The following is a 12,928-nucleotide window of genomic DNA, read 5'->3' as shown; positions in this document are numbered from 1 at the left end:
CCTACATCACTTGGCAGTCAGGATTAATATGCTATGATGAGGAAGAGAATTTAGGATTTTCAGGGTAGTGTCTCTTGTAATATGGGTCAGCATCAATGTTGTGTACCTTATTAAAAATGCATGTGTCCAAGTCCAAAATAAGGAGGTAAGTGCTTGCCACAGCCCTGTGACTTACGCCAGGAAAATATTTATTGTCTCCCCACACAAAACCTGCAAAAGGCAGGGATCTGAAAATTGAATACATAAAATTGACAACAAAGTGTTTAAAAATAAAGGACTAAGCTTGAGCCAGTAGAAAATATAAGGCCCCATACTGTGGTGTGAGGATATATTTAACCTCAGTCCCCACTCACTGTGATGAACCATTCTCCATAGTTCAAGTGATTCTGGGGAATAAATCCTTCTGGTCGGGCAGCCCAGTGCTTTGTGCTCATCAGGGGCACGCGATATTTAAATATTTAAACCTTCCACTGCCTAAGGAGGCCTGGGCTTACACATCCCACCAAAATACCATTGCAGACTGTGAGTCATCAAACGCCAAATGTTCTCATCTAATTTATTTAGAAATCAGGCTTGTCTTTCCGTGGAGAATGTCCTATCATAAATCTCCTGTGGCATCCTGTTTTTCCATTCTCATACCCAAACGCGTTTGTAATTGCTTCCCAAGTGGAACAGCTGTACCAGGGAGGGATGAGAAGCATCATCTCACCCTGCAGCTGTAACACACACTGGGCAGATCCTGCTCAGGGGTGGCAGCAGGGGTGGCATTAAGGTCTTTGTATCTTGTGCATCCCAGGTGAGTGAGCTGGTCACCAGGTGATTGGATTAAAGAAAGTAAAACAGGGAAGCAGGGGGTATCTTGGGCAAAAATACAACACAAAGTGTTACCTTTATCTTACTGCTGTGAAAATCAGTAGGCAGTTTGCTACTGATGCCAACCAGACCTGTGTGAGGCCAAAACTGATCAGGCAAAGGCTTTGAACAAACAGCTGCAAAAAATGTAAGCTCATGCAGAGGACTCTCTTAACTATCATACAACTTAAATGCTAACCGCACATTTTTCATCAGAAGGTAGCGGTCAGTGATGAGAAGTTAGCTTTCTGGCATGTCGCTGCAGACACCAAGATTTGCTTTTGAACACTTTCTGGTAAAAGAAGCATACTCGGAGTCAATTTTGCATCAGGCCTCAACAGCTCGCAGGCAAATATTTTTGTGTATATTCAAAGCAAATTAACAGAGATTTGCATACTTGTTTTTAACTGTGGCTTCTCTTCAACTGCCAAACCGATGTTCTAGTTCATTTCTTCCTTTGTTTCTGTCAGAAATAAAATCATAACACTGAGCAGAGTCTCTTACTGCTGGTTGAAAGCAACTCCTGCTGTTAGCTCAGCTCCACTGCCTGCCTCCTCCTACCATCTAGTGGCACCACAAGCATACTGCTCACTCACTCAAAACAACCTCTTTGAAAAGTTATGCAGAGAATGATAATAAATACGTAGTTTTGAATTGAGAAATGGAGAAGAAACACTTTGTTGTGAAAAGGAAAAATAGGTTTTTGTAGATAAACTATTTGTGGAAGTGTAGAACAGATGCAGTGAAGTAAATTAGTAATGTCAGAGAAAAATTCTGCACACAGTGGTCTCCAAAAGAGTAAGTCAGGTTTGTCGATTGAATTCTTACCCCCATTTTTTTGTGGTAGTACTTGAATTTTAAGTTGAAAGCTGCAGAACAAAATTATTCAATACCCTAAGAAAATGCCTACTAGAAACAAACTTGGTTTGCTATTTACGTAGACATTTAAAGGGCACGAACAAAAAACAAAATACATTATCAAAAGTAAAGAATAATAGAAAGGGTATAGCTTCCTTTCTGCTTTTATAATTTTATTCAGTGCTTTGGGTATTCCCTTTTGCAATAAATGTTGCTGTTTCATTTGAGGAAAGAGATTAAATGTCTTAAATGTCTTGAAAGTTTATTAGGAATCTCAAATGCGTTTATTTTTCAGTCAAAAGGCATGTTCTGACTAATTATATGACCTTGAACGAACATGAATCATCTAAAAAGCTTTCTGTTCTCTGAACAGATTTTTTTCAAGAAGCACTGGTTTTGGTGAATTAGACTACAGACAAAACCAAATTTCTATCAGATTCTGAAAAAGGGTTATTTCTTCCTTTTCACTAGCAGCAAATTGACAAGGCAAATTGACAGAAGGCAGAACTCAGCATCTAGGATACCTTTTTTTCTTCTAAACAAGTGCTATTCTCTTTTCCAGTCATATTGATACACTGTCAATGTATTTTGCAGGGTGGAAAAATCCCCATACGGTGGACTGCTCCTGAAGCTATCGCTTACCGTAAGTTCTCTTCAGCAAGCGATGCATGGAGCTACGGGATTGTAATGTGGGAAGTGATGTCCTACGGTGAGAGGCCATACTGGGAGATGTCCAACCAGGATGTAAGTACTGCATAGGACTGCTCTGCACATTGTTGAATTGTTCCTTGAAAATTGTTGTCTTTCTCTGCCCTGCTTTGCTTTCTCATTCACTTTCTAGGCTGCAACCTCAACTTATCTAAATCAGCATAACTCTTATCAACTTCAATGGAATAGCTAATTTATGCAACCTGGAGACTTGGCCCTCTATTACCAATATCTTGACTAGGTTCGTCCAAGGATTAAAGACATATTACAGAGTCATAGGCAGCTTGCCAGGTTTTGATGCTGGATATATGTGGCTTTCATCCAAATCCCTGGGAATCTGCATCAGATATGCAATTTGATGCAGTTCTCAGTTAAGCTATAAATCAAAACTGGAGGGAAGACTGGAACTATTCTGATGATAAATTTGGCCCATTATCTCCATTACAGTCTGACAGTATCCTTCAGTGGGCGTACACAGATAAATGCTAAAAGAATAAAGGTTAATCTGCCATGAGAAATGTATTTGCAAATTCCCCTTTTAAGAATTAAACACATTGTTTTCCTTAAAGGCCACCTGTAGGCTTAACCATGGTGCAGGACAATAGTCCTCCCTCTTAACAAAGTAACGCTGTTCTTTGACATATTTTTACAAAGCACATGGCCAAATAAGCTTTCCCAATTAAAACACACATTTACATATAGTAACATCAAAGGCTTGGCCTAGGAAATGTAGCATAGAAAGGGAGGAATGCCTTTTTTTCCACCACAGCTACATTTTCACTCTGTTATTTGATGTGTCCCCATCACAGCTCAAGCTGGCATAGTCAGTCTTCCCACCAGCCATCAACCTCTATGTGAAAATGAAGAATAACTGCCAACTCATCTTAACCTCTCTGTGTGTCTAGAATACCTCTGCACTGGTTCTGAAGAGTTGACAAGACTTTTCCCAAATGCCCATTTTTGTATTGTTGCTAAGTTATTCAACTGTTCAAGTCTGGTTGCTTGTTAAGGCTGATCAGTCATTTGGGGATAAGGATCTGAAAAAGATTTTCCTTAAAAAAACATCATTTCAGAGTGTTAAAAAAAAAAAAGATCAGAACTAAAGAACTAATACTAATAAAGCCTTATTTCCTTTGGATTTGTACTCTCTTGTACATATCCTACTGTTCTCCAACGTTTCTCTTGTGAGTTTACCCTTTGGAATAAGATCACCTCCCCTGTACATCATTCTCGCCTAACAATACCCACAGCCTCCACCCCCTCTCCACACATCTACCAGACAGCAGCCCAGCTCCCTACTCTGCTCCTCAGTTAACAGCTGGTATGGGACATTACATGCTGTGCCTGGTTTTGAGCTACACACCAGTTGCAGGCAGTGGCAGCTGGTTGTCCATCTGAAGACCACAAGCAACCACTGAGCTGAGGTGGACCTTTTTCTTTAGCAGAGACGTTATTTTGGTACTGTCTGAACTCTAATAACACCGCATCTATTGTTGAAATAAGCAGATATGCCCAGTAGGCTCAATTTTGTTTTCCATAGCTGAAATCCATTAGCATTTCAGATTGCCTAGGGTGACTAAGATCTCCACATGCATCTGATGCAGCACATGCAGGAGATCCAAGTCCTTGAAGAACAATAACTGAAAACCAGGCAGGATGCTGAAGGAAGTCTAAAATTAAACACCTATACTTAGATGACTGAATTAAGCCTACTTTTTCCTGGGGCACAGTGTGTGATTCTGTGTATACATTTCTCACATATTTAAGTCTCTCTTTTGTGCAACCAAATATATCAACAGCAAACCTTTTATTCTTCCCAGCTGCTGATTTTAACACAACTTGTTTAATTTGACTGAAGTGGGCCAGTAGGTTCAAAGTTAATAAAAGAGGATGAGTGGGCCAACGCAGGCTAACAACCAGCTGTTTCCTTGCCTGAACTGAGAAGCACTTATCAGCTCCTGAACTGCCACAGCATACAAACACTAATTTATGGCAAACTGTCATTGTTTTCCTTAAATTACCACGTTGTAAGATGTGGTGTTTAGGAGCTCATAGGAGCTAAAGAGTTAGGCTGTCTCTTACAGCCTTGAAATAGCAGAGCGTGCTGTTTTTGAGCTATTCTTCCATTCAGAAGCAAAGCTAAACACAGCCAAGGCAATATCAGCTTGTTCATCATTCATGTGCTGTTGCAAAACCTGATTACTCTGCATTGCATGCAATCAGCTTGTATCCAAATGCATGTCTATCCTCACATTTTCTGCCTTCCCAAACTAACAGATGCAATGGTTGGCACCGTGAGCCTTCTGTTAAGGTGAGAGGAACAGAACATGAAAATGAGAAAAAGGCATTAACATATCACAAACAGCAGAGGTTGAGGGGCTTTTCAAGACTGTCTTGTCTGACACCCCTTGCTCAAGCGGGGTCATCTAAAGCAGTTTGCTCAGGACCATCTCCCTCCTGGAGCATCCCTAAAGAGGGAGACTCCTCAAGCTCTCAGGACAGCCTGCGCCAGTTCTCAGTCACCATCACAGCAGAAAAGGATTTTCTCACGTTTTGATGGAATTTCATGTTTTTCAGTTTGTGCCCCCTGCCTCTTGTCCACTCAGCAGTCCCTGAGCAGTAGGTGAAATGTCCACATGTGGCTTTACAAGTGAGGCTCACTGGGCAGTTGTTTTTTCTCTTCCAACCCAGTTAACCCTGCCTGGTCAAGGGACTGTGCACAAATACAAAAATGGCTCATGGTCCTTTCTGCTCTTGCCTCTGAACATATCATGGGCAGCAGTCTTTTGCCTAGATTTCCTCACCATGTAATTGGTATTTTACTTCACACTTCCCTCTGCAGCACCCTGTTCATAGTTTTTTTTTGAGATTAATGAAGCTGGAAATACAAAGTCAGTCGTGCCATGGTGCCTGGCTTCTGTGCAGTGCCTTGCAGCCAGTGCTTCCAGCTGCAGTGTCACCTCCCCATAAGTCTGTCTCCATTCCTCATCTGGCCGCTCCGCTTATCTAGCTCTGGATGATGGGTGGCTGTGAGTGACTGCAACTTGCAGAGGTGTGAGGAAGAGGATGCTTTTCTGCTGCATCCTCATGTCTCACTGTCACACGATCTTGTGCTACCACATGGGGAATTTCAGTCTCTATTCCAGTTGTGAGTGATTTCATCACGTCTTGGGTTAGCTTTCTATGAGAAGGCCAGTTACCACTGTTTCTTTTACTTCTGTAATCACAATACTTCTCTTCACATTGGATCCATCACCAGCCCAGCCCTCGAGTCTTTCACTGATGTTCCTGCCAACTGGGAATGGCGAGGGAGAGAGAGGGAGACTTTGTCAAGTCTGTCTGGCCCCACTCTTCACCTCTTGGTAGAAGGGTTTGAATGACTTGTAGGACCCTTACGTAGTGTCCAAGTGGCCAGGCTAGAGTCTTACACAACAAAGAAATTTATTCTACCTGTCTCCCTTTCTTTGAAGCAGGCTTCCAGCCTATCCTATTTCTCTCTATCAGAACCTACAAAGTATTTATTCAAGACTATGCCAGCAGCAACAATTCATTAGTGACCCTCTCCATTTAGGGCATATTAAATATTCTGCTTCAGCAGGAGGATAACATTTAATCACTTGTATGTCCAAAATATAAGTATCTGTTAGCACAGAATAATGATGTGGGCCTTATGGATGCTGCTTATGTTAATGATGCGGACTCCTGAGAGCTCTCCCTGCAGTTCACCAAAGCATAGCACAAAGGACTCTCTCTCCAGAGCCCTGCCCACAGGCTTTCACTGCTGAAATGTTAACAGCAAGTACCTGTGACCTTCTAAGTATGTTTAGTGACTCTAAATGTCATTGGGAATTTTCAAGTTATTAGACATATTGTAAAGTTTACTTTGTTGGATTTTGGGACATATGTTTTAGTACAGTCGGTTACCTTGAATTCACATGAGCTTACTTTGCAGAAATAATAGGATTTTCCCAAAGGTCATTGACACTGTACACATGGCAGAGGAAGTAACAGAGAAAGGCATGCACTAAACAAGTTCATAAAAGACATATTATGCAAACGGTTGTCAATAAGGCATATGTATAGTTACAGGTTCTGCAGCAGCAAAATATCTGGCACCATTAACATCACCATCAGAAGAATTTATTTTCTGGATGTTGTGTTTTGGTCTTAATAAAACTCATCTCTAGTTAGTGATAAAACACTTACAGAACAGGGTGGGTTTTTGTAGAGCACAAGAAATAGTTTTCCACATATAAACTCGACAGGTCTGTAGTATTCTTTCACATACCATCTTGTAAATTGCTGTTCTTATTATTCTGGGAAATTAGTTCACTTTTTAGACCACGCTAAGTCGTGTTTTTAGTGGCAGCAGCTGTCAGTTAGACATTTGCTTCTTACTTGTGTGATTCTGTGATTACTTGCATAACACGGTAACAAATGATACACCTGTCCCCACCCAACAGGATGAAATGGTAGAAGACAGTCCAGCATTGTTCAGTGCCTCCTTGCCTCATGAACACACCTTCAGTCAGATGAGCGGTGGGGCTGACTGCTTCTACCAAGGGTCCCCTGTGCAACCCCTTGATCACAGAAAGAAAAGCACAAGAAACCTGCACAGGTAGCAAAGTGTCCAAGCTCATGCAAAGAGAAGTATAAAGCTGATGCCTGTCACCTAAATAAGCCCCATCTGATTTTCAGACTGCAGCTGTTCATACGTATCCACCGGGGCAGTGCAAGCCAGAGACACTCAACACCTTTGCAGATCAGGCATCCTCTATTCATATTCCCAAGCAGGGATTTGGAAGCTGAACTTTAGGCAACTGAGTTTGAAAATGTCTCTCATACATTTTTTAATACTGTACACGGTATAATGTAGAGGCTTGAAATGTTATTAGCTTTGAGAAATGTTCTTGTTTAAGTAAATAACCATTTTATTATTGTGGTAAGTCACTTCAGACCTGTGTTGGTGCTGATTAATGCACTTCTTAGATGTGTGGCAGGCACCAGAGGTATCCATTAATTAGGGCTGCCGCACAGTCTGTCATGTCTTATTGCTTAATTAATAAACATTAGCTAAGATATTGAACTTTCCAAGGAAACTAGTGTACTGATGAACAGATTGTGCTAAGAGCCTGGCTTGCTAATGTTCGTGTGAGGAAAGGAAGATTTATTTTCCATGCATTTGGTTTGTAGAACAGCTGTGAGTGAAGTCTACTGGGACACCTGTTAGAGGCCATTGTATAAATTATTGCATGGTGCAGAACTACAGTATTCCAAAAGAAAAAGAATATTTAATGTATTGTAATCAATAGGCAAGAAAACTACTGTAGCAAACAGAACAAAAGTCCTTTCACTGATGACAGTTTCCTGTACCAGTAATAATAACTTACCCTAAAACATTTCTTTGAATCCAGAGATATCAAAACACTTGGCAGGCACCTGGGATTGGCTCTGTACCATGAGGTGTGAGCAGCTGCCTCTTTCTCCTGGTAGATTTTTCAGATGTCAGCAGGACACAGGGACAACATCCCTCTGGGCTTTGTTCTGCCTCTGTCTCATTAAAAAACCTGTCAGTTAGCTTTCAAAAGCAAAGTCTATATTACTGTTAATAATGAAACTATCAGAAAGATTACAGCTTTATTTTAAGATACCATTTTTTGCCAATTTGAAATTATTTTTAAATTAAAGAATATATAAATTGGATGTAGTAGTCCATAAGCATTTTCAGATATTTTTGTATAATTAATATTTAATATGAACTTAGCCTTCAACCTTTACAACTGCTTCTAACATCAGACAAAAATGATAAAATATATTGAATAAACTCCAGGGATTGATATCATCTGTGTACAAAAATATATAAAAAGAATGTTCCCCTTGATAAACATAAAAGCCTACGCATTTAAGAGCACAGAAATAATTAGTTAACTTTAAAAATACTCCCTTTCCCTTATATTTTATATTCTCACTTGACAGAAAGATTTACTTGTAAAAACACACCCTGCCCATTTTATTCACCTTAATGCTGACCCACAAGACCTACTAGTGAGTTTTAAACATCCTCGTCACTGAAAAGAAACCTAAAGCTTTTTTTCTCAGTGTTTGATTGCAGTATGGAATATTTGAATGTTTTACTGCTTTTCACATCCATCAAGCATTCATCACAAAGCCAGAACAAGAGAGCAGTAATCAGCCTTCTTGTTAGCAGACTTAGGGCTCGGTATGTACTGAAACTAAGCTCATGTTCATATTCTTTCAGGCTGAACTTGATGGGACATAGATTTGCTAATGTGCAAAGACGTACGCTGATTGCTAGCGCTTTTGCTGTATCCTTCTTGTAGATACAGACACTTAGCCCCTTTCGTGATTAATGTGGTGCTGCTTCAACCTTCAAGCTGTTGAGGGAAAAAGCATTTAAAATATATTAAAATGTATAATCTTTTCATACTAAATAATTTATATATTACCCAGAGAAAATGTAATGCTTCTCATTCTCTTAGTTGTTTGGATATCTAATTCCTCTGTTCAGAAATAGGTGATATGCAGGTAGAAAAGTGAGTAGAGAAGAATACTGAATTTAAAAGCTCCAGTTCTTCCTTTGACACCCAAATCCCACTGCAGTATTCGCCACCTCTCATCACATCTACTCTACTTCCTCAACTCTAAAAATAATGCCTGCCTCACAGGGATACTAATGAGCAATATTTGCAGTTTATTTTTAAAACATTCTTGTATCAATGAGAAATTATAATTATCCCAGTAACAGCTGGCATTTCCCTTTGTACTGAAATGTTCCTTTTGAACAAGAGAGGAAAGAAAATGGGCTATAAGTTCTTTTTCAAAGACATCGTGAAATAGAGTGTGTCAGAGAAAATATAATGTCTGCAAAATTGTGGCTGCATTTGCTTTTTTTCCTGAATAATTTATTTCAGAAAAACCTCTTCAGCTCTCCATTGTTGTGTCAAGCAAATGCTATATGTCCAATAAAAGAAGAGAAGCTTTTCCTCTCCCTTAAAAACAGAAAACATTTCAGAAATTCATCATTTGCAATGGGTAGAGTTAAATGTAAAGACTATGATATCTGCATTTCTGGGCTGTGGAAGATTGCAGCTTCAATGACAAGTAACACCTCAGCTATACCCTGTAGTATAATAAGCACCTAGGTTTTATGAAGCCACGTCTGACAGACTGCTCGAGATACTAGATTATTGGCAGTTTTTTGAATAACATTTCGTGCATGGGGGATTGAATTTCACCCACCCCAAGTCTGTAACAGGAGTGTCTGAGAGCATATCCCATGGTAAGGAGGCAAGGGCTTGGATGGTAGCCTGATGGTATTTTTTTCTGGGAGCAGCCGTTTTGGCAACCCAGACTTTGGAGTGTTGAAGTAAATCCCAGGGAGATAAGTATCCAGGAAGGCAGGTGGAAGTGTTACCATACTGACCTATAATTTACCGGTAGATGTCACAGCCGTATGTGCGTGGCTAGCCCCATCTGTATGCATGTGATCTGTCAGTACTCACAGGTGCATAAAACTCAGAGATCTCTGTGGCAAATTATACTGCCTTTTGAGTGGCCTGTCCTCCTCAGTGCTGCCACTGATGGCTTTGAAACTTACTCATAGAAATCCAATTCCCTGTGGTGTTGAAACACATTTTTCATGCATATGTGTTTCTGCCAGGGTACAAGGGGGCTGTATACTGTAGGATCAAGTCACCTCATTTTAGAAAACCCAGGCACCCCGCTGTGTACAGTAACAAGATTCTTGTTCCGTTCCCTGCCATGCCATAAAGGGGAGCTGAGGTCCTAATGTGGCTTCATTACTGTTATTTATTTGCATAATGCTTGCAGCATAAGCATTAGGCATTGCAAAACAGAGCCAACAACATTAATTCAGAATTAAAAAAAAAAAAAAAAAAAAAAGGAGGATATATTCCAGGATAATGAGACTGAATATATTGAAGTTACAGCTAGTGCTATAAAACATTGATTTGTTGTAAATAGCTTAATGTACCCCCTTCCAGCTGCATTAATATGTCTGCAGCATGTACATACATCTGCGTGAAAATGATAAATGTCTCCTTAAAGCAGAGTGGGTATAAGTGCAGTAGGTATGTTTCTCCTAAGTGTGCTGTATTATTATAAATATTGTGTATGGTCAGGTGTACTTTAAAGAACATTTAGCATTACTTGGATTTTTCTGTGGAAGGATTATATGTGTGTGGTAGGGTTGCTTTTTTCCTAGCTTTGTTTTTGATCAACTGTATATTATCTTTCCATTCTTTTACATACAAGAAAGCACAATTCTGTCATTTCCGTCAACATCCCCACTGCTACCATCATTCATTGCAGAATCTAGTGAGCTTTCCTCTTGGTTTTCAAACTTACATAGAAAATCCTGCCAAATTTTCATGGACCTTAGCTAGTTTTGCTACTTCTATCATGCTGTTAGTGTCATTTCAGACAATATTATTTATTATCAGTGTTACCAAAAATAAGCTTCCAATCAAATGTAATTTTTCATGCATGTCTTTTATCTATAACATCAAATCAGTTTCTTTCTAAATCCAGTGTTTTCCCACATCTACTGAATCTGCAAGTTTTACGTACTTTAGGGTATACAATATAAACCAGAATTTTATATTATTTTTATTTTATTTTATTTTATTTTATTTTATTTTATTTTATTTTATTTTATTTTATTTTATTTTATTTATTGTAAACAGCTTAGATGTTCAGGTTTTTTGAGAAAGGCTGTGCAAAATAATGTTGTGCTTTGCTGTAACTCTGTGTGAGACGTTGACTGAATTAGTTGTACTCTAAGATCAGTAGAAGCATATGATCAGCAAGCAAATTTGTGGGATGCTCCAATGTGCATTTGTAGTGCAACATGTTGTCAGGATGCAAATATTAGAGCATTCCAGTATACAAAGGCAATTTGAGGTTACTTTTATGGCCCTATGACTACATTCAGTACAACATCAACCATCAGGTGGAAGAAAAAGACAAGTGATGTTTACTAGTTCTTTCCCCCTCCTTTCTTGGATGGTCAGAGTCTAAAAAAGAGCCCACTCGTATCCCAAAAAAATATTTCACATGCATCATGGGATGTACTTTTGTGACTGATGCTCTGTTTGAGCCCACCTACAGAGAGCATCAGTCACACTCCTGCTAGCCTTGATTTTCTGAGTGAAGCTCCAGCAATGCATAAAGCAAGGGTGGCTGTACCCTTAAGTGTTATCACTGGTTTCTAATTTTCAATTTTATGGTCTCTTCAGCATTTAACTGTAATGCCCTGTAATCATATACATTGTATTTCTTCAGGTTATCCTGTCCATTGAAGAAGGTTACAGGCTTCCAGCTCCCATGGGCTGCCCAGCTTCTCTTCACCAACTAATGCTTCACTGCTGGCAAAAGGAGAGGAACCACCGTCCAAAATTTAGTGATATCGTCAGCTTCCTAGACAAACTGATTCGCAATCCAAGCACCCTTCATACCCTAGTGGAGGATGTACTTGTGTAAGAACCTTTTCAGCACTTTCCCCTTGAATATGCCATGGTGGCCATCATTAGATGTTTTAGAGTATGAGGTAGGAGTGGGAGAGAGTGGCAAAGTTCTGAATTGACAGTGTTATGAGGGTTTCAAATAATTTTGAGCCCCTTCTGAGGTTTGTTTCATTCTTGATGCACTGTTGTAAAAGGACTTTTTTCTCAAGCCATGAAAATCACATTGGGCAATTTTCTTTCTTTTGTTTTTATGAGCTCTGTTCACTTTCTATCTTTAATCTTTGGGAGTTTCTGTTCATTTTTTTGGTGCTTTTCCTAAGTGTTTTTCTCGTTGTAGGTTTGTTTGTTGTTTGTTTTTTGTTTTTTTCCTTCTCCATTTAGTACCCTCTGCCTACATCTGACAGTGCTCGAGCAGTTTCTGAAGTGCCTTGGAGTAACTTCTTGCAGAAACTTACCTGCAGAAGAATGGCACTGGTGACCAAACAGAGATTACACTGTTACCGTTGCACAGCAAATTTTTGATAGTGTTGTCCAAAGCTTTTTCTGGTAATCATTACAGAAACGAATGCAACCACAGGAGAGGAAAGGCCATAGTTGAACACTTTTCAACTTTTGCAAGTTTAGTAATCTAATCTGTGCCTGGGTAGCAGCTGAAATGAGTGAACTTACAGGCAGCCTCACTGACCTCAGTATCTGAAATACACCTTAAGATAAATGTCTTTTCTCGGAGATCCCCTGGGCTTATAAGGGATTCTCAGTGCCCAGGTGAGTCTTGCTAAGACCCTCAGTGGCATAAAAGATTCGTGATAGTGTTTGGAGAAGGGATGAGAGATAAGGAAAAGACTGAGGTTGGTATTGTGCTATGAAGGGAGTGGTTTCTAGGAATAACTAGTAGGCTACAGCCATTCCACCTACCACAGACTAGAGTGGCTTGTGGAATTTAATGTCCATGCACAAGATTTAGTGGCCTGTTGCTTTACATATGTGTGTGTGCATGTAAATAT

General features: G+C 39.7%; 1 protein-coding gene across 3 annotated transcripts in view; it reads left to right on the top strand.

The window, feature by feature from the left end:
- EPHA6 (EPH receptor A6) overlaps window positions 1–12,928 on the top strand; it is a 516,782-nt gene that overhangs the window by 489,081 nt on the left and 14,773 nt on the right. For all 3 annotated transcript variants that reach the window (XM_084506721.1, XM_084506720.1, XM_084506719.1), the window contains 2 exons: window positions 2,305–2,454; window positions 11,743–11,936. In XM_084506721.1, the coding sequence (XP_084362847.1) occupies window positions 2,305–2,454; window positions 11,743–11,936 (344 nt within the window). The remainder of the gene's footprint in view (window positions 1–2,304; window positions 2,455–11,742; window positions 11,937–12,928) is intronic.

The sequence above is a fragment of the Aythya ferina genome, assembly GCF_964211825.1.
Source record: "Aythya ferina genome assembly, chromosome: 1".
Lineage (NCBI taxonomy): Eukaryota > Metazoa > Chordata > Aves > Anseriformes > Anatidae > Aythya > Aythya ferina.
This window is presented reverse-complemented; position numbering and strand designations above follow the sequence as displayed.